Raw genomic sequence first — 22,700 nt, 5'->3', positions numbered from 1 at the left:
AGGCGTTGTCGATGCACCCAGAGTTTCGAGCTGCTTGTGTGGACGTGTGTAGCAGCATTGGGCCAATACCGAATTCAAACAAGAGCCAGTGGCGGTACGGCCTGGGGGAAGTATCTGAGGGTGAGACCCTCTTAGTGGACGCTGCGAAATACCACGAGGGAGCGGAGTTGACTGCTGAAGACACCTCGGAGAGAGAGAGGTTGCAGCGACTGGCCCCGACAGCCATGGAAGACGTAGGCAGCGTGTGTGTGGATTGTATTGCGTTGAAGAGGCGCACTGTCAGTGACCAGAATATGGCCCTGAGGGCCGGAGAGGCGATGGCCTGTCTGAGTGGTGCGATGTGGTTTAAGGTGCTGGATCGGAGGAGTGGATGTTGCCAGATCCCGATGAGTGGGGCCGACAAGGAGAAGATGGCCGTTATAAATTCCCTAGGAGTCTTCGGGTCCGAAAAGATGCCACAGGGCATATCTGGAGCCCTTGCAACCTTCCTGCGGGGCAGGTGGAAGACCATAGGGGATGTGGAGGCGTTTGGAGTTTTGGTGTATGTGGATGATCTCTTGGTGTTTGGATTTGCCTCAGGAGAATATGAAGTGAGGTTGTTGCAGGAGCAGCTGAGAACTACCGAGTTAAAGTGTTTTCGGGACACGTGCCAGGGCTGGCGAAGGTCGCAGCTCGTGAGTGACTGTCTCTACGGAATCAAGTTTGAAATGAAGACGGAGAGACTGGAGAAAGTGATCTGGAACCATTCGGAAGACTTACAAGTTGGAGAGAATGAAGAAAGTTGTCTGACTGAGGGTAATAGCAAACTGAGAACCCGGAGAGGGGAGTTTGCGGAGGTGAAGAAATTACAGACGAATCTCAGAAGAGAGAAGCGGAAGCTTGAAGGGAACCTGAAGATGACCATCGACAGTTCAAAAGAAGTGCAAAATCTGAAAGTTGATCTGGAAGAAGTCATGAGGAAGAAAAAGCTGGAGAGAAGTGCAGTGAATACTGAACAGGAGGCTGAAGAGACTGCGGGAGCAGTGCAGGCCACGTGTTTCCGTTTGGAGAAGATCAAACAGCAGCTACCGATCTCAGGAATGAGGAAGAATACAGATTCGATGGATGATGTGCTGGATGTGTGGTACATGCTGCCTTTTGCTGACTTTCCCTCGATTGAGGAAGAGACCTTTGGCCCTTCTCCCATTGAGTCAGGTGTAGCGGGGAGGGTTAGCTGTGTGCAGTGTGGGGCATGAGTGAGAGGTTGAGAGAGGAGTTGGTAGGTGGCCCAAGGTATCCCCAGTTGTGTCCGAGCCTGAAGGGTTTAGGTGAGGGGGTACGGAGGCCTCAGAAGGGTTAGGGAACTCCCAGATAGTTGGCCTAAGTAGCGCCTGAGGGTTACTGTGTGGGGAGGAGATGTCACTGTTTGTGCTTGGGTTACGGTGTGTTGGCAGGAAAGGTGGCGAGTTATTTAGTAGTCATGAGGACATGACTTTTATTTGGTGGAGGAAGTGTGTAAAGGGGGTTTCTTTTTTTTTCTTTGTTACTGTTGGGAAAGGGTTTCCTTTTGTTAACTAGCAGGAATGCTAATTTACTGATAACGAGAATGGTATTCCTTTGTAAACCAAATGGGGATTAATGTTCTTTCTTCTGAGTCTGTAAGCTTTTGTTGACGGGCTTTTGGGCAGATCGGCACGAGGGGGTCGAGAGAGAGGACGCAATGCTCTAAGCTGGGCGAGGATCGGACCCCAAAGGGGGGTCCGAGGCCAGGAGATTCTCCGAGGAGGGGGGGGGGGGATGAAGCTATATGTGCTTGGTTGACCACTCGGAGGGTCCTGAGATGTTTGGAGAGTCGAGGAGTTCGGAGGGTTCTGAGCTCCGAGTCGAGGAGTTCGGAGGGGATCGAATGGTGGCCAGAAGACTTCAGAAATTGAGCTCCAATGGCTGTGCACGAAGTGGTTTGGACTTTGATAAGTTTGGCGCCTTTTCTTTGATTTTCTCTTCATATATACCCGAGTCTACCCCATACACCCAACATCACAACCTCACTCAGTACCCGAGTCTACCCCATACACCCAACGTCCTGGCATCACAACCTCACTCAGTACCGGAGTCTACCTCATACACTCAACATCCTGGCATCACAACAGACTGCAAAACAGAGGAGCAGTTAGGCCACTCAGCCCATTAAGTCATCTCCACCATTCAATCACGGCTTATTTTTAAAGATTAAAGATTAAATATAGTGGATTCTGTTTAACTAAGGCAGCAGCTTATTTGGGACAACACCTAAAGAACTAATTGAGAAAATATTTAGGATTCCCTTCATTCATTTGGAACGCTATACTGCTTAACTGGGGCAGGGCACTTTCTCAGAACAGTTTCTTACGAGCGTTAGTCATGTATACTTAACAGAAGGTAGATAAGTCACCTGGACCAGATGGTGAACACCTTACAGTTCTGAAAGAGGTGGCTGAAGAGATCATGGAGGAATTAGTAATGATCACAAGATTCTGGAATGGTTCCGGAAGACTGGAAAATTGCATAGATCACTCCACTCTTCAAGAAGGGAGAGAGGTAGAAGAAAGGAAAATTATAGACCAGTTAGTCTGACCTCAATGATCGACTCCAACATCTTTCCACTACTAAGGTTGAGGTCTCAAGGTACTTGGAGGCATGTAATAAAATAGGCCATAGTCTGCATGGTTTCCTCTAGGGAAAATCTTACCTGACAAATCTGTTGGAATTGTTTGAAGTAGTAACAAGCAGGATAGACAAAGAAGAATTGGTTAATGTTGTATACTTCAACTTTCAGAAGGCTTTTGACAAGGTGCCACACAAGGCTGCTTCGCAAACTATGAGCCCATGGTATTACAGGAAAGATTCTAACATGGATAAAACAGTGCAGGAAGCAAAGAGTGGGAATAAAGAGAGCCTTTTCTGGTTGGTTGTTGGTGACTAGTGGTGTTTCACAGGGGTCTGTGTTGGGACTGATTCTTTTTACATTATATGTCAATGATTTGGATGATGGAATCGAAGGCTTTTTTGCAAAGTTTGCAGACGATATGAAGACAGATGGAGGGGCGGGTAGTTTTGAGGAAGTAAAGAGGCTACAGATGGATTTAGATTAGGAAAATGGGCAAAGTAGCAGCAGATGGAATACAATGTGGGGAAATGTATGATCACGCACTTTGAGAGAAGAAATGAAAGGGTTGATTATTTTCTAAATGGAGAGAAAACACAAAAAACTGAGGTGTAAAGGGACTTGGGAGTCCTTGTCAAGATTCTCTGAAGGTTAATTTGCAGGTTGAGTCTGTGGTGTGGAAGATAAATGCAATGTTAGCATTCATTTCAAGAGGACTAGAATATAAAAGCAAGGAAGTAATGTTGAGACTTTATAAAGCACTAGTGAGGCCCCACTTGGAGTACTGAGAGCAATTTTGGGCACCTTATCTTAGAAAAGATGGGCTGAAACTGGATATGTTTCAAAGAAGGTTCATGAAAATGATCCCAGGATTGAATGGCTTGTCATATGAAGAGTGTTTGATGGCTCTGGGCCTGTATTCACTGGCATTCAGAAGAATGAGGGGTGACCTCATTGAAACCTATCAAATGGTGAAAGGCCTTGATAGAGTGGATGTGGAGAGGATGGTTCCTATGGTGGAAGAGTCGAAGACCAGAGGACACAGCCTCATAACAGAGGGGTATCCTTTTCGAAGAGATGAGGAGGAACTCTTTAGCCAGAGAGTGGTGAATCTGTGGAATTCTTTGCCACAGGCAGCTGTGGAGGCCAAGACTTTATGTATATTGAAGGCAAAGGTTGATTGATTCTTTATTGGTCAGGTCATGAAAGGGTACAGAGCGAAAGCAGGAGATTGGGGCTGAGGGGAAAATTGGATCAAATATGATGAAATGGTGGAGCAGTCTCAATGGACCAAATGGCCTAATTTTCCTCCTCTATCTTATGGTCTTAAACTTCTCACATTTCCTCCTTAACCCATGAGCTCTGGTTGTAGTTCTACCCTATCTCTGTTGAAAAAAAACTGCTTGTATTTATCCTATCTAACCCCTCATAATTCTATATACCTCCATCGAATTTCCTCTCAATCTTCTTCATTCTAAGATATAAAGTCCTAACCTAATCAATCTTTCCTTATAACTCAGTTCCTCCAGACCCAGCAACATCCTTATAAATTTTCTGTGTAGGCGTCGTGTAGGCTTTGGTAGGTGATCAAAGCCGAGCACAATACAGGTGTCCCCCGCTTTACGCCACTTCACTTTTACAAAAGACCTACCGGTATATTGGTAACCTGTTTTCACATTACAAAGAGGATTTTCGCTTTTACGAAAATGTTTCCCAAATAAGTTAATGGTTCTTCACTTTATGCCATTTCGGCTTAAGAAAAGTTTCACAGGAAAGCTCTACCTTTGTGGGGGGGAGGGGGGAGGGGCGCACCTGTACTTCAAATTAGGCCTCAAATATCTTATACAACTTCAACATGTCATCCTGACTCTTGTACTCAATACTTTGATTTATGAAGGCCAATGTGACAGAAGCTTTCTTTATGACCGTCTATCTGTAATGCCGCTTCCAATGAATTACGAACCCATACTTCCAGATTCCTTTCCTCTACAGCACCCGTCAGTGCCCTAGCATTCACTGTGTAAGAGCTGTCCTGACTGATCCTACCAAAATACAATATCTTGCACTTGTCTACATTAAATTCCATCTGCCATTTTTCAGCCCATTTTCCCAGCTGGGCCAGATCCTGCTGCAGGCTATTATAAGTCTTCCTCGATCTTGGAGCCATCTGCAAATTTGCTGATCCAGTTAATCACCTTATCATCCAAATTGTTGATACAGATGACCAACAACAATGGACTGATCACTGACGCACACCGCTAGTCACAGGTCTTCAGTCAGACAGACAACCATCCACTACCATTCTCCGGCTTCTCCAAGAAACCCAGTGTCTAATCCAATTTACTACCTCATCTTAAATGCTGAGCAACTGAATCTTGTCTCCCGCAGAGTCCGAGGGAACACCTTATCAGGCTCTGAGGACTTATTCACCTAATTTGGTTGAGATCCAAAAGGTCCTCATAGTGTCCATGAAGTTGATGCCACTTGCCTCACTTCTGTATCCATTTCCTGAACAAATACACATGAATTACCATTCTGATCTTCCAGAGGACCAATTTTGTCCTTCGCAATCCTTTTGCCATTAACATATCCATAGAATCTCTTAAGATTCTCCTTCACCTTGTCTGTTAGGGCAATCTCGTGCCTTCTTTTAGCGTGCCTGGTTTCTTTCTTAAGTATTCTCTTGCATTTTTTATACTCCATAAGCACCTCATTTGTTCCTAACTGCCTATACCTGCTACACACCTTTTTTCCTTAATCAGGGCCTCAATATCTTTTGAAAGCCAAGGTTCCCTGCACTTGTCATCCTTGCTCTGTATTCTGACAGGCACATACAAGCTTTGTACTCGCTACATTTCACTTTTGAAGGATAATCAAGTGCATCTTTGCAGAATGCACATTTGTCCCACTGTACAGATCCTTTCTGATACCATCAAAATCGGTCTTCTTTCCAATTTAGAATCTCAACCCTCAGATCAGACCTATTTTTTTTGCATATTTATATTGAAACTAATGGCACTGTGATCACTGGATGCAAAGTGTTCCCCTACTCGATCTTCTGTCATCTGCCGTCTCACTCTCTAGTAGCAGATCAAGTATTGTATGCTCTCATTGAGACTGATTAAGGAAATGTTCCTGAACACATTTGACAAATTCTATCCCATCTAGTCTTTTTACAGTAAGTCCCCGTCAATATGTGGCAAGTTAAAATCACCTACTATAACAACTTTATGTATCTTGCAACAGTCTGATCTCTCTACAAGGTTGTTCCTCTAAATTCCTAGGACTGTTTGGAGGCCTGTAATATAGCCTCAATAAGACCATAAGACATAGGAGCGGAATTAGGCTGCTCCACAAGTCAATCATGGCTGATCCTTTTTTCCCTCTCCTCCTCAACTCCATTTCCCAGCCTTCTCCCTGTGACCTTTGATGCCATGTCCAATCAAGAACCTCTCAACCTCTGTCTTAAATACACTCAATGATCTGGCCACCACAGCTGCCTGTGGCAACAAATTCCACAAATTCACCACCCACTGGCTAAAGAAATTTCTCTGCATCTGTTTTGAATGGATACCCCTCTATTCTGAGGTTGCGTCCTCTTATCCTAGACTCTCCCACCATAGGAAACATCCTTTCCACATCTACTCTGTCTAGGCCTTTCAGCATTCGAAAGGTTTCAATGAGATCCCCTCCCCCCATCCTCCTAAATTCCAGTGAGTACAGACCCAGAACCATTAAATGTTCCTTATATGATATCCCTTTCATTCCCAGAATCATCCTTGTGAACCTCCTATGGACCCTCTCTAAAGCCAGCACATCTCTTCTAAGATAAGGAGCCCAATCAACCTCTGGACTGGGTATTGATAGTGAATGATCAGCCATGATCTCAGAATGGCGGTGCAGACTCGAGGGGCCGAATGGTCTACTTCTGCACCTATTGTCTATTGTCTATAAAGCTTCTCTGCTCTTGTATCCAAGACCTCTTGAAATGAATGCAAACATGGCATTTGCTTTCCTCACCCACCACTGACTCATCCTGCAAGTTGACCGTTAGGGTGTTCTGCACAAGGACTCCCAAGTCCCTTTGCATCTCAGATTTTTGGATTTTCTCCCCATTTAGAAAATAGTCCACACATTTATTTCTACTACCGAAGTGCACAACCATGCATTTTCAACATTATATTTCGTTTGCCACACCTGGGGACAACATGAAGGACTGGCTCAAGTCGAGGATTCTGACAAGCTGTGTTGGCAGCCTAAGCCCCTGTAGGGGTGTTGGCATTTATTTTTGTTCAGGGCAGTGGGAGAAGCTGAGGATTGTCACAGTCAACCAGCAAGGAGGGTTTGGGGTGGGGGGGGGGGGTACGCACCTCCAGCTTTTGACAGTTGACCCGAGAGTCCCACAACCTAGTGTATTCCGGGTGCAAGAGGGAGGAGTTCATGGATAAACCAAGAGTACATGGCCTAGACTGGTGCCACCCACCTCCTACACCCACCTCTCCCTCAATGATGTCAATGTGAACTGAGGCCATTTGGCCCATCAGGTTTGCAGTGCAGTCCCATTTAAACAGCCTGCATATTCAAAGACCCGCACCCGCTCTCTTCTCCCATTTCCCACCAGCATAAAATACGTACCAGCAGACTGAAGGACAGGTTCCACTCCACTGTTACAAGACTACTCAACAGTTCCCTGGTACATTAAGATGGACTCTCAATCCACCTCTTTTGGTCCACACCTTATTGTCTGCCTACACTGCATTTTCTCTATAACTGTTACACTTTATTCTGCATTGTTACTGTTTTCCCTCGTTCTACCTCAATACACAGTGTAATGATCTGATGTGTGCAAGACAAGCTTTTAACTGTATCTCTGTATGTGTGACAGTAATAAACTAATTCCAATCCTCTCTTCCAGCAGTTTGCTCTCTATTACACATGTCCATCAACAGAACCTTTTCTCTCTTGTCTACGCAGAAATTTAATTAGCATGTCTTTCAGATGTGGGAGGAAACCAGAGTATGCGAGGGAAGCCCACATGGTCACAGGGAGAACGTGCAAACAGACAGGATTGATCCCGAGCAATGTCACTACTGCAGAGGGTTATAAACTCAACCAGCTCCATCGTGGCCACTAGCCTCGCCAGCATCCATCACTAAGGATCCCCATCAGCCAGGGATGCCCTCTTCTCATCACTACCATCAGGGAGGAGGTACAGAAGCCTGAAGACACACACTCAGCGATTCAGGAACAGCTTCTTCTCCTCCGCCATCAGATTTCTGAATGGACAAGGAATCCATGAACACCATCTCACTATTTCACTCTCTTTTTGCACTACATGGACTTTTTAAAACTCAAGAGATTCTGCAGATGCTGGAAATCCAGACCAACACATACAAAATGCTGGAGGAACTCAGCAGGTCGGGCAGCATCTATGGAGGGAACTAAACATTTGGAGCCAAGACCCTTCATCAGGATGGGAAAGGAAGGGGGAGAAGGCCAGAATAAGTTCTTGGAGGGAGGAGAAGGTAGACAAGCTAGAATGAGATAGGTGAAGTAAGGTGGGTGGGGTAAGGGCCTGAAGTAAGAAGCCGAGTGGTGATAGGTGGAAAAGGTGAAGGGCTGGAGAAGAAGGAATCTGATAGGAGAGGAGAGTAGAGAGAAGTGAGAGAAAGGGGAGGAGAGGAACCAGGGGTGGTGATAGGCAGGTGAGGAGAAGAGGTAAGATAGAGGCCAGAGTTGGGAATTGAAGAAGGGGGAGGGGGAGGGAAAAGATTATCAGAGGTTGGAGAAATCAATGTTCACGTTGGAGGCTACCTGGACAGAAAATGAGGTGTTGTTCTTCCAACCCAAGAGCAGCATCATCTTGGCAGAAAAGGGGGCCACGGACTGACATGGGTATTGGAATTGAAGTGGAAATTATTTTTTTTTTAAGTCTTGTACTCTACTGTCGCCACAAAACAACAAAATTCACCATATATGTCAATGATAATAAACCTGATTTTGATACATCAATCTATACTTAGGGCTGGGGGCTGCCCCAAACCAAAGAAGAAAGGGAATGAGTGTTGTATTCCCTCCTCTCCCAGAGATACCCACTCCCCTCCCCATCAGAAACACTAAGGAAGCCAAGACCCTTTCCCAGCCTGGCTTGGGGCATGTGGACATCTCACCCTGAATGAAATCCTTCAGACAGAAGATCCTGGTCATCACATCGCGGTTGAGTTTCTGGGACTCATCACTGGTGCCGACATCCCCGCTAGCCCAGAAGACCTGGCATTTGCCCAGCCGTTTGGCCATCAGATCGCCGGCCCGGTGCCAGAGCAGCAGACCACCCTCCATGTTGCTCAGCAAGCGGTCAGTGAAGTCCTTCTGCTTGTAATCAGAAATGTCGTCTGTGCCTGGGAATCGGATCTGCTGCAAGTGAGCAGAACTCTCATCCTCCTGCTGGAAGTAGAGACGGCAGCCAATGGCGTTGGTGACAGTGGTCTGGAGGACCTGCCTGCCTCTGTAATAGATAGTGATGTCCAGGTCACTGGGGACTGCAACAAGAGGGAGAGAGGAAACACTTCATTGCCAGTACGTGAAACATACCAGACCAGAACTGTGGCTCAATGCCAAGCACAAAACACAGGTAATACCATAACAACACAATAGCAACCAACAATATCCAAAACAATAGTGCAAACAGCCACGAGTCATCGATAATTAGCACAATTGTCAATAACCAAACTTAAATAAATGTGAACTATGAAGAAACTCAAAAATAATCAACAGACCAAGCCATGCAGGAAAGACCATTTAATGGATGCCGAGCAGGAAAGGCCATTTAATGGATGCCGAGCAGGAAAGGCCACTTAATGGACGCCGAGCAGGAAAGACCACTTAATGGACGCCGAGCAGGAAAGGCCATTAACAGATGCTGACTATTTAATGGACGCTGACTATTTAACGGATACTGTGCAGGGACCGTTGGGATATCACACCCTAATAGGTTTTTTTGAGAAACTGGATAGCTACAGGAAAGAAACCTCAGTGGTGGTGTGTAGCCCTGGTGGTGAGGGACTTGTAGCATCTCCCTGATGGCAATCTGGTGAATTGGTAACTGCTAGCGCTTCCACAAGGGAAGTGGACCGATTTTCTTTTCCTTGCATTTTTTTGGAGGAATAAAGAACATGTCTGTACGTTTAGTACTTTGCTCTGGGTGACAGTTGTGGGAATCCTGGGAATCTTCCTGTCTCCCAGATGGCCACATCAGCACCAGGTGCACCAAGTTGCAGCTTCTGAGAGACCGTGTCAGGGATCTGGAGCTGCAGCTCGATGCCCTACAGCTTATTAGGGAAAGTGTAGGTATTTCAGTGAACTAAAGGAAATTACAATGGCATGAGAGGGAAGCTGGCCAAAGTTGACTGGGAAGAGACACTAGCAAGGACAGCAGAGCAGCAGTGGCTAGAGTTACTGCAAAAAATAAGTGAAGTGGAAAACAGCTATATTCCAAATAAGAAAAAAATTTTGAATGGATGGAAGACACTACTGTGGCTGATAAGTGAAGTCAGAGCCAAAGCTAGTGGGAAGATAGAAGATTGGGAAGCTTTTAAAAACTTGCAGAAGGAAACTAAGATAAAGTCATAAGGAAGGAAAAGATGAATTATGAAAAGCTGGCTACTAATATCAAAGAAATTACTTAAAGCTTTATTTTAAGTATATAAAAGGTAAAAGAGAGTTTGAGGGTAGACAGAGAACCAATAGAACATGACGCTGGAGATATTATAATGAGAGATGCAGAGATGACAGAGGAACTGAATGCATATTTTGCATCAGTCTTCACAGTAGAAGACATCTGCAATATACCGGACATTCAAGAGTGTCAGGGAAGTGAAGTATGTGCGGTGAAAATTACGACTGAGAAGGTGCTCAGGAAGCTTAATGGTCTGAGGGTGGATAAATCTCCTGGACCTGATGGAATGCACCGTTGGGTTCTGAAGGAAATAGCTGGACAGACTCCGGAGGCATTAACAATGATCTTTCAAGTATCAATAGATTCTGCCATTGTACCGGATGACTGGAAAATTGCAAATGTTACTCCACTATTTAAGGAGGGTGGGAGGCAGCAGAAAGGAAACTATAGACCTGTTAGCCTGACATCAGTGGTTGGGAAATTATTGGAATTGATAGTTAGGGATGAGATTATGGAGTACCTGGAGGCACATGACAAGATAGGCCAAAGCCAGCATGGTTTCCTGAAAGGAAGATCCTGCCTGATAAACCAACTGCAATTCCTTGAGGAAATTACAAGCAGGGTAGACAAAGGAGATGTAGTAGATGTGGTGTACTTGGATTTTCAGAAGACCTTTGACAAGGTGCCGCACATGAGGCTGCTTAGCAAGATAAGATCCCATGGAATTACATGGAAGTTACTAGCATGGGTGGAACATTGGCTGATCGGCAGAAAACAGAGAGTGGGAATAAAGGGATCCTATTCCGGCTGGCTGTCAGTTACCAGTGGAGTTCCACAGGGGTCGGTGTTGGGGCTGCTGTTTTTTATGATGTATGTCAATGATTTGGACTAGGGGATTAATGGATTAGTAGCTAAATTTGCCGATGATACAAAGATAGATTGAAGAGCAGGTAGAGTTGAGGGAACAGAGACCCTCCAGAGAGACTTAGATAGTTTAGGGGAATGGGCAAAGAAGCGACAAATGAAATACAACGTTGGAATGTGTTTGGTCATGCACTTTGGTGGAAGAAATAAATGGGCAGACTATTATTTAGATGGGGAGAGAATTCAAAATGCAGAGATGCAAAGGGACTTGGGAGTCCTTGTGCAAGATACCCTAAAGGTTAACCTCCAGATTGAGTCAGTGGTGAAGAAGGCAAATGCAATATTGGCATTCATTTCTAGAGGTGTAGAATACAAGAGCAGGGATGTGATGTTGAGGCTCTATAAGGCACTCATGAGACCACACTGGGAGTATTGTGTGCAGTTTTGGGTTCCTTATTTTAGAAAGAATGTATAAAAATTGGAGAGGTTCAGATAAGATTCACGAGAATGATTCCAGGAATGAAAGGGTTACTGTATGAGGAACTTCTGGCAGCTTTTGGGCTGTATTCCCTGGAGGTCAGGAGAATGAGAGGAAATTGCATAGAAACATTCTAAATGTTAAAGGCCTGAACAGATTAGATATGGCAAAGTTATATGGTAGGTGATTCAAGGTCAAGACTGCACGACTTCAGGATTAAAGGACGTCCATTTAGAACTGAAATGTGGAGAAATTACTTTAGTCAGAGGGTGGTAAATCTGTGGAATTTGTTGCCATGAGTGGCTGTGGAGGCCAAGACATTGGGTGTATTTAAGGCAGAGATAGATAGGTTCTGACTAGCCAGGGCATCAAAGGTTATGGGGTGAAGGCAGGAGAGTGGGGATGACTGGAAGAATTGGATCAGTCCATGATTGAATGGCAGAGCAGATTCGATGGGCCAAATGGCCTACTTCTGCTCCTATATCTTATGGTCTTATGTTGGATGTCCATATCCTGATACACTTCACCACCACCCTTGGGTGGGATGACTCCTGATGAAGGGTTTCAAACGAACATGAAATGTTCTCCTCAACCGCACCCCCCCCCCAAAGCTGTTGACCTGCTGAGCTCCTCCCTCAGATTGTTGCTCCAGATCACAACCCTGCTGTCTCCAGTATCTCTATGGGAAGAAAGATCAGACCAGTCCACATTAAAATTCTTAAAGGATTAATTTTGGAGGTATCATGTAGAAAACTCACAAAAGGCAATTGAGAAAGGCTCTTCGAAGGTGAAGGGAAATGTGGGAGGTATTTAAAGTGAGACATGGAGTTGGACACACACGCTCCTGTCAGAGTGAAGGGGAAGGTGGAAGTGTTTTTCAGATTGGAGATCTATAAACAGTGGTGTGTCATGGGGGATCAGTGCCAAGCCCCCTGACATCAACCATCACAATGAGCATGTAGGTGATGTGGGAAGTTTGCAGGTGATGGTGTAGTCAGCAGAGTAAGTGGCTGTCCAAGGTTAGAAATGGGATATTGACCAAATGGGAAGTGAAAACAGGAACATTCAGAAGGAATTTAACTTGATAAACAGCATGGCTCTCGGGAGGGTTGTAGAACAGACACCTACGGGCACAGGTACATAGTTCCAGGTGGAAGGATAGTGAAGAAGTTTTTGATATGCGTTTCTTCTTCAGTCTTGACAATAAGTGCAGGAATTGGGATACCACGTGAAGTTCTGAAAAATATTTGTTAGATTGCTCTTGGAATATCATCTACAGTTCTGCTCGCTGGGTTCTGGAGACCCACCAGCCAAGCCATGCTCTCCTCTCACTTCTGCTGTGAGGAAGATGGTATTGGAACCTCAGGGCCAGTACCACCAGCTTCAGGAGCAGTCACTACCCTTCAACCATCAGGCTCTTGAACTAGACAGGATAATTTCACTCATCCCATCACTGAACTGTTCCCACAACCCATGGACTCACTTTCAAGAACTCTTCATCTCAGATTCTCAATATTTATGCTTGCTTATTTATTACTAATTTTTCTCTTTCTATTTGCATTTGCAGTTTGTTGTCTTTTGCACATTGGTTGTCTGTCTGTCCTGTTGTGTGCAGTCTCTCATTGATTCTATTGTGCTTCTTGGATTTATTGTGAATGCCCACAAGAAAATAAATCTCAGGGTTGTATATGGTGACATGTATGTAGTTTGATTATAAACACTTTGAACTTTGTAATTCTAGTAACCCAGCTGAGGAAAGGATGTCATTAGGCTGGAGAGAGTGCAGAAAAGATTCACAACACACCACCCAGACTGGAGGGCTGGAGTTACAGGAAAGGCTTTCCCAGAGTGGAGGAGGCTGAGGGATGGCCTTAAAGGTTTATAAAATCCTTTCCTCAGGGTAGGGAAGTCCAAATCTTTCCATTCTCACCTCGTGTCTGTGCCCTCTAGTTTTAAAGGGCAAGGCTTTCTCTCAGAGAATGGCCCACGTATGGAACCAGCTGCCAGAAGAAGTGGTTGAGGCAGGTACAATAGTTAGAAGACACTTGGACACGCAGATAGCAAATCTTCAGAGGGATGTGCAGAAAATGTGAGGAAATTGTTACCTATACTGTAAAAGGACTAGACGAAATAGAGTTTGTCAAATGTGTTCAGGGAAGTTCCTTCATCAGCAGGAAGAAGTCCCAATGAGAGAGAGGGCAATTCTGGATCTGTAACAGAAGTTTGTGCAGGGGAACACTTTTCATCCAAGTCAAGTCACTTCCTATTGTCATTTCAACCATAATTGCTGGTACAGTACACAGTAAAAATGAGACAATGTTTTTCAGGACCATGGTGCTACATGAAACAATACAAAAACTACACTGAACTACATAAAAACACAGAGAAAGCTACATTAGACTACAGACCTACCCAGGACTGCATAAAGTGCACAAAACAGTGCAGGCATCACAATAAATAATAAATAAGACAATAGGCACAGTAAGTTGCTGTAAGTTGGTGTCAGTCCAGACTCTGGGTATTGAGGAGTCTGATAGCTTGGTCTGGTTGTGAGAGCCCGAATTCTTCGGTGACTTTTCCCAGATGGCAGGAGGGAGGAAAGTTTGTATGCAGGGTGCGTGGGGTCCTTCATAATGCTAACACAAGGAAATCTGCAGATGCTGGAAATTCAAGCAACACACACAAAATGCTGGTGGAATGCAGCAGGCCAGGCAGCATCTATAGGGAGAAGTACTGTCGACGTTTCGGGCTGAGACCCTTCATCAGGACTAACTTAAAGAAAAGATACTAAGAGATTTGAAAGTAGGAGGGGGAAGGGGAAATCCAAAATGATAGGAGAAGACCGGAGGGGGGTGGGGTGAAGCTAAGAGCTGGAAAGGTGATTGGCAAAGGGGATACAGAGCTGGAGAAGGGAAAGGATCATGGGACGGGAGGCCTAGGGAGAAAGGGGGAGGGAGATGGAGAACAGGCAAAGAGTGATGGGCAGAGAGAGAGAGAGAGAGAGAAAAAAAAAGGAGGGGGGAATAAATACATCAGGTCTGGTGCTCCCAGTGCGGCCTTTTATATATTGGTGAGACCTGACACAGACCGGGAGACCATTTCGCTGAACACCTACGCTCTGTCCGCCAGAGAAAGCAGGATCTCCCAGTGGCCACAGATTTTAATTCCACGTCCCATTCCCATTCTGATATGTCTATCCATGGCCTCCTCTACTGTCAAGATGAAGCCACACTCAGGTTGGAGGAACAACACCTTATATACCGGCTGGGTAGCCTCCAACCTGATGGCATGAACATTGACTTATCTAACTTCTGTTAATGCCCCTCCTCCCTTTCTTACCCCATCTCTGATTTATTCCCCCCTTTTTTTCCCTGTCTGCCCATCACTCTTTGCCTGTTTTCCATCTCCCTCCTCCTTTCTTTCTCCTGAGGCCTCCCGTCCCATGATTCTTTCCCTTCTCCAGCTCTGTATCTCTTTTGCCAATCACCTTTCCAGCTCTTAGCTTCACCCCACCCCATCCGGTCTTCTCTTATCATTTCGGATTTCCCCCTCCCCCTCCTACTTTCAAATCTCTTACTATCTTTCCTTTCGGTTAGTCCTGACGAAGGGACTCGGCCCAAAACGTCGACAGTGCTTCTCCCTATAGATGCTGCCTGGCCTGCTGTGTTCTACCGGCATTTTGTGTGTGTTGCTTCATAACGCTGTTTGCTTTGCAGATGCAGTGTGTGGTGTAAATGTCTGTAATGGCAGGAAGAGAGACCCCAATGATCTTCTCAGTTGATCTGTGATCCAGTGATCATATTACCATTAGTTTCAAATACATAAAAAGATAAGTATGGTCCACAGGTTGAGATTCTAAATTGGAGAAAGGTCAATTTTGATGGTATCAGAAAGGATCTGGCAGGTGTGGATTAGGACAGGCTGGTATCTGGCAAAGGTGTACTTGGAAAGTGGGAGGCTTTCAAGAACAAATTTTTGAGAGTACAAAGCTTGTATGTGCCTGTCAGAAAAAGACCATAAGACATAGCAATAAAAGGTAAAGACAACAAGTGTAGGGATTCTTGGTTTTCAAGAGATATTGAGGCCCTGGCTAAAAGGGGGAAAAAAGGAGCACAGCAGGTGTAGTCCAGTAGGAACAAATGAGGTACTTATGGAGTACAAGAAATGCAAGAAAACACTTGAGAAAAAAATCAGGACGGCTAAAAGAAGGCATGAAGTTGCTCTAGCAAAGTGAAGCAGAATCCAAAGATATTCTACAAATATTTGAAGAGCAAAAGTAATGCAAGGGACATACTGTATTTGCTCCTCCAAAAGACCAGAATGGCAATACATGTGTGGGGCCAAAAGAGATGGGGGAGATCTTAAATGAATTCTCTGCACCTGCATTTGCTCAGGAGGACACAGAGTCAACAGAAGTGAGATAAAGTGCAGCAATTTCATGGACCCTGTACAGATTACAGAGGAGGTGGTGTTTGCTACCCTGAGATAAAACAGGGTGGATAAATCCCCAAGGCCTGACAAAATATTCCCTCCGACCCTATGGAAGATAAGTGCAGAAATTGCCAGGGCCATTGCAAAGATATTTAAAACATACATAGTGACACAAGAGCTACCAGGGTATTGGAGGATAGCCAGTGTTGTTCCGCTGTTTACAAAACCAGGAAATTACAGGTGGGCGATTCTGACATCAGTTGTGGGAAGGTTATTGGAAGGTATTCTAAGGGACCAGATATGTAAGTATTTGGATAGACTTGGCCTGATCAAGGATAGTCAACATGGCTTGATGCGTGGTAGGTCGTGTCTAACCAATCTTATTTATAGATTATCGAGCAAGTTGAAGGCAAGGCAGTGGATATTGTCTACATGGACTTTAGTAAGGCACTTGACAAGGTCCTGCATGGGAGGCTGGTCAAAAAGGTTCAGTCACTTGGCATTCAGGATGAAATAGTAAATTAGATTGGACAGTGGTTTTGGGGAAGATATCAGAGAACAGAGGGTTGCCCCTCTGACTGGAGGCCTGTGACCAGCGGTGTATCACAGGGATTGGTGCTGAGTCTGTTGTTGTTTGTCATCTGTATCAATGATCTGGATGATAACGTGGTTAACTGGATCAGCAAACTTACGGATGACACCAAGACTGGGAATATAGTGGACAGTGACGAAGGCTATCATGGCTTGCAAACGGATCTGCATCAGTTGGAAAAATGGGTTGAAAAATGGCAGATGGAATTTAATGCAGACAAGTGCGAGGTTTGGACTTTGGTAGTACCAACCAGGGTAGATCTTATATAGAGAACGGTAGGGCACTGAGGAATGTGAAAGAACAAAGGGATCTAGGAATACAGGTCCATAGTTCAATGCAAGTGGTGTCACATATAGATAGGGTCATAAAGAAAGTTTGGGCATGCTGGCCTCATAAATGAATGTATTAAGTACAGGAGATGGGATGTTATGTTGAAGTTGTATACAACGATGCTCAGGTCCAATTTAGAGTATTGTGTGCAGTTTTGGTCACCTACCTCCAAGAGCACGTAAGGAAGTTCGAAAGAGTACAGAGAAAACTTACAAGGATGTTGCTGGTCTGGAGGAATTGAGTTACAAGGACAGATTGCATGGGTTCGGACTGTATTCTTTAGAACTTAAAAGATTGAAGTGATATTTGATAGAGGTGTACAACATTGAGGGGTATAGATAGGGTAAATGAAAGTATGCTTTTTCCACTGAGATTGGGTGGGACTACAACCAAGGTGAAAGATGATAAGTTTAAGGGAACATGAGGGGAAACTTCTTCACTCAGAGGGTCATGAGAGCGTGGAATGAGCTGCCAACACAAGTGGTGCATGCAAGCTCCATTCCAACATGCAAGAGGAGTTTGGATAGGTACATGGATGGTAGAAGTATGAAGGACTAAGGTTCTGGTGCAGATCCATGTGAGTAGACAGTTTAAATGGTTTTCAGCATGGACTAGATGGGCCAAAGGGTTCTGAATGGGACTAATTGTTAGGACAATTGGCTGGCATGATCGAATTGGGCCAAAGGGCCTATAACTTTATTTATTTAGAGATAGAGTGTTGAACAGGCCCTTCTGGCTCTACCAGCAACCCACCAATTTAATCTTACCTCAGTCACAGGACATTTAAATGACAAATTATTCTACTAAATGATATGCTTTTGGATTGTGGGAGGAAACCAGAGCACCCGGAGGAAATAAATAGACACACACAGAGGAACAAACATACAAACTTGCTTACAGAGGCCACGGAACTGAATTCTGAACTCCAGCTGCTCGAGCTGTAGTACCATCACACTAACAACTACTCTACCGTGACACCCCACGTATAGTGTGGTATGGGCCAAATATGGGGACATTTGACCAGATGTCTGGTCACTTGAACAAGTTGTGCTGAAGGACTTGTTTCTGTGCTGTATAACATTACAAGTCCATCAGGGCTGATCGTTCACTTTAGTTGACACAGTTCTCACAGTGACGAGCTCTACGTACGTTGAGACAGATGGCCCTCTGCTCCCGAGAGTGCTCCTTGGTTGGGGGGCGGCCTGCTGACTGGAGCAGGAACGTGCAGTGGTCCCTCCTGGCTCAGGTTCATCACCGGCTCCCATTGCTGTTCTGCAATGAGAAAGGCAAAAGTCAGCTGTGTGTGTTCCAGATGGTAACACTACCCTACTCCTGCCCATAACATCCAGCTATGACCCTGCTCACCGATAACCCCACCCTCCAGCCCACCACATCCAACCCTGCCTGCCAACAACCCCCACCCCCAACCGCCACATCCAACCCTGCCCACAAACAACCCCCCAACCGCCACATCCGACCCTGCCCACAAACAACCCCCCAGCCGCCACATCCATCCCTGCCCACAAATAACCCCCCAGCCGCCACATCCGACCCTGCCCACAAACAACCCCCCAACCGCCACATCCGACCCTGCCCGCAAACAACCCCCCAGCCGCCACATCCGACCCTGCCCACAAATAACCCCCCAGCCGCCACATCCATCCCTGCCCACAAATAACCCCCCAGCCGCCACATCCGACCCTGCCCACAAACAACCCCCCAACCGCCACATCCGACCCTGCCCGCAAACAACCCCCCAACCGCCACATACAACCCTGCCCACAAACGACCCCCCAACCGCCACATCCGACCCTGCCCACAAACAACCCCCCAACCGCCACATCCGACCCTGCCCACAAACAACCCCCCAACCGCCACATCCGACCCTGCCCACAAACGACCCCCCAACCGCCACATCCGACCCTGCCCACAAACAACCCCCCAACCGCCACATCCGACCCTGCCCACAAACAACCCCCCAACCGCCACATCCGACCCTGCCCGCAAACAACCCCCCAACCGTCACATACAACCCTGCCCACAAACAACCCCCCAACCGCCACATCCGACCCTGCCCGCAAACAACCCCCCAACTGCCACATCCGACCCTGCCCGCAAACAACCCCCCAACCGCCACATCCGACCCTGCCCGCAAACAACCCCACAGCCGCCACATCCGACCCTGCCCACAAATAACCCAACCGCCACATCCGACCCTGCCCACAAACAACCCCCCAACCGCCACATCCGACCCTGCCCACAAATAACCCAACCGCCACATCCGACCCTGCCCACAAACAACCCCCCAACCGCCACATCCGACCCTGCCCACAAACAACCCCCCAACCGCCACATCCGACCCTGCCCACAAACAACCCCCCAGCCGCCACATCCGACCCTGCCCACAAACAACCCCCCAACCGCCACATACAACCCTGCTCACAAACAACCCCCCAACCGCCACATCCGACCCTGCCCACAAACAACCCCCCAACAGCCACATCCAACCCTGTCCACAAACAACCCCCCAGCCGCCACATCCGACCCTGCCCACAAACAACCCCCCAACCGCCACATCCGACCCTGCCCGCAAACAACCCCCCAACCGTCACATACAACCCTGCCCACAAACAACCCCCCAACCGCCACATCCGACCCTGCCCACAAACAACCCCCCAACCGCCACATCCGACCCTGCCCACAAACAACCCCCCAACCGCCACATCCGACCCTGCCCGCAAACAACCCCCCAACCGTCACATACAACCCTGCCCACAAACAACCCCCAACCGCCACATCCGACCCTGCCCGCAAACAACCCCCCAACCGCCACATACAACCCTGCCCACAAACAACCCCCCAGCCGCCACATCCGACCCTGCCCACAAACAACCCCCCAACTGCCACATCCGACCCTGCCCACAAACAACCCCCCAACCGCCACATCCGACCCTGCCCACAAACGACCCCCCAACCGCCACATCCGACCCTGCCCACAAACAACCCCCCAACCGCCACATCCTACCCTGCCCACAAACAACCCCCCAACCGCCACATCCGACCCTGCCCACAAACAACCCCCCAACCGCCACATCCGACCATGCCCACAAACGACCCCCCAACCGCCACATACAACCCTGCCCACAAACAACCCCCCAGCCGCCACATCCGACCCTGCCCACAAACAACCCCCCAACTGCCACATCCGACCCTGCCCACAAACAACCCCCCAACCGCCACATCCGACTGTGCCCACAAACAACCCCCCAACCGCCACATACAACCCTGCCCACAAACAACCCCCCAACCGCCACATCCAACCCTGCCCACAAACAATCCCCCAACCGCCACATCCGACCCTGCCCACAAACGACCCCCCAACCGCCACATCCGACCCTGCCCACAAACAACCCCCCAACCGCCACATCCTACCCTGCCCACAAACAACCCCCCAACCGCCACATCCGACCCTGCCCACAAACCCCCCAACCGCCACATCCGACCATGCCCACAAACGACCCCCCAGCCGCCACATCCGACCCTGCCCACAAACAACCCCCCAACCGCCACATCCGACCATGCCCACAAACGACCCCCCAGCCGCCACATCCGACCCTGCCCACAAACAACCCCTCAACCGCCACATCCAACTGTGCCCACAAACAACCCCCCAGCCGCCATGTCCGACCCTGCCCACAAACAACCCCCCAACCGCCACATACAACCCTGCCCACAAACAACCCTCCAACCGCCACATCCGACCCTGCCCACAAACAACCCCCCAACTGCCACATCCAACCCTGTCCACAAACAACCCCCCAGCCGCCACATCCGACCCTGCCCACAAACAACCCCCCAACCGCCACATCCGACCCTGCCCACAAACAACCCCCCAACCGCCACATCCGACCCTGCCCACAAACAACCCCCCAACCGCCACATCCGACCATGCCCACAAACAACCCCCCAACCGCCACATCCGACCCTGCCCACAAACGACCCCCCAACCGCCACATCCAACCCTGCCCACAAACAACCCCCCAACCGCCACATCCGACCATGCCCACAAACGACCCCCCAGCCGCCACATCCGACCCTGCCCACAAACAACCCCCCAACCGCCACATACAACCCTGCCCACAAACAACCCCCCAGCCGCCACATCCGACCCTGCCCACAAACAACCCCCCAACTGCCACATCCGACCCTGCCCACAAACAACCCCCCAACTGCCACATACAACCCTGCCCACAAACAACCCCCCAACCGCCACATCCAACCCTGCCCACAAACAATCCCCCAACCGCCACATCCGACCCTGCCCACAAACGACCCCCCAACCGCCACATCCGACCCTGCCCACAAACAACCCCCCAACCGCCACATCCTACCCTGCCCACAAACAACCCCCCAACCGCCACATCCGACCCTGCCCGCAAACAACCCCCCAACCGCCACATACAACCCTGCCCGCAAACAACCCCCCAACCGCCACATCCGACCCTGCCCACAAACAACCCCCCAACCGCCACATCCGACCCTGCCCACAAACGACCCCCCAACCGCCACATCCGACCCTGCCCACAAACGACCCCCCAACCGCCACATCCAACTGTGCCCACAAACAACCCCCCAACCGCCACATCCGACCCTGCCCACAAACAACCCCCCAACCGCCACATCCGACTGTGCCCACAAACAACCCCCCAACCACCACATACAACCCTGCCCACAAACAACCCCCCAACCGCCACATCCGACCCTGCCCACAAACAACCCCCCAACCGCCACATCCGACCCTGCCCACAAACAACCCCCCAACCGCCACATCCGACCCTGCCCACAAACAACCCCCCAACCGCCACATCCGACCCTGCCCACAAACAACCCCCCAACCGCCACATCCAACCCTGCCCACAAACAACCCCCCAACCGCCACATACAACCCTGCCCACAAACAACCCCCCAACCGCCACATCCGACCCTGCCCACAAACGACCCCCCAACCGCCACATCCGACCCTGCCCACAAACAACCCCCCAACCGCCACATCCGACCCTGCCCACAAACGACCCCCCAACCGCCACATCCGACCCTGCCCACAAACAACCCCCCAACCGCCACATCCGACCCTGCCGCAGCCACTGACAATGCCACACCTTCCCTGCTCCTCCCTGCTTGGGCTGGCTATAATCCACCCCCCAACACCATTCCAGCCACATGTACCCCCCCAAATCAAACCACTTCAGCAGGAGAGACAATACCCCCCCCCACCCTGGCAGATGACAACCGCCCCTTCCCCTACCATCCTATCAGGAGATGATCTTCCCTCCCTCTGAGCGAGCAGGAGGAGGCGGCCCTCCCCACCCCAGCTGGAGGAACGGAGGGTGCTCCAGCCAGCAGGTGACCCCAGTCACTTTGCTTAACTATTGAAGGTCAGCACACCGAAACACCTCCACTGCCCTGTCTACCTGTATCACTACACTCAGGGAACTACTTTCAAGTTATCTGATTGTCCATATATACAACCAAAGATAACACGTAATTGAACATATTAAAACACAATATATATTAATTTAAATAACCTGTTCTACAACACTCCCCAGGGTCCTGCTGTTCACTGTGTACATTTAACTGACTGAAATGCATCACATGGAGATAAATTCCATCAGCCATCCCCTTGCCCACTTTCCCAGCTGAGCCAGAT

At 48.3% G+C, this 22,700-nt stretch overlaps 1 protein-coding gene across 1 annotated transcript in view; it reads right to left on the bottom strand.

Moving 5' to 3' along the window:
* Positions 1-22,700, bottom strand: part of LOC132397450 (interferon regulatory factor 3-like) — a 98,248-nt gene that overhangs the window by 8,260 nt on the left and 67,288 nt on the right. Inside the window, exons 7-8 of the mRNA XM_059976267.1 lie at positions 18,143-18,265; positions 8,794-9,162 (exon numbers count right to left, since the gene is read on the bottom strand). Coding sequence (XP_059832250.1) covers positions 8,794-9,162; positions 18,143-18,265 — 492 coding nt within the window. The remainder of the gene's footprint in view (positions 1-8,793; positions 9,163-18,142; positions 18,266-22,700) is intronic.

Source organism: Hypanus sabinus, chromosome 7 (genome assembly GCF_030144855.1).
Source record: "Hypanus sabinus isolate sHypSab1 chromosome 7, sHypSab1.hap1, whole genome shotgun sequence".
NCBI classification, from domain to species: domain Eukaryota; kingdom Metazoa; phylum Chordata; class Chondrichthyes; order Myliobatiformes; family Dasyatidae; genus Hypanus; species Hypanus sabinus.
Note: the sequence above shows the minus strand (reverse complement) of the source record. Positions and strands in the feature narration are given on the sequence as shown.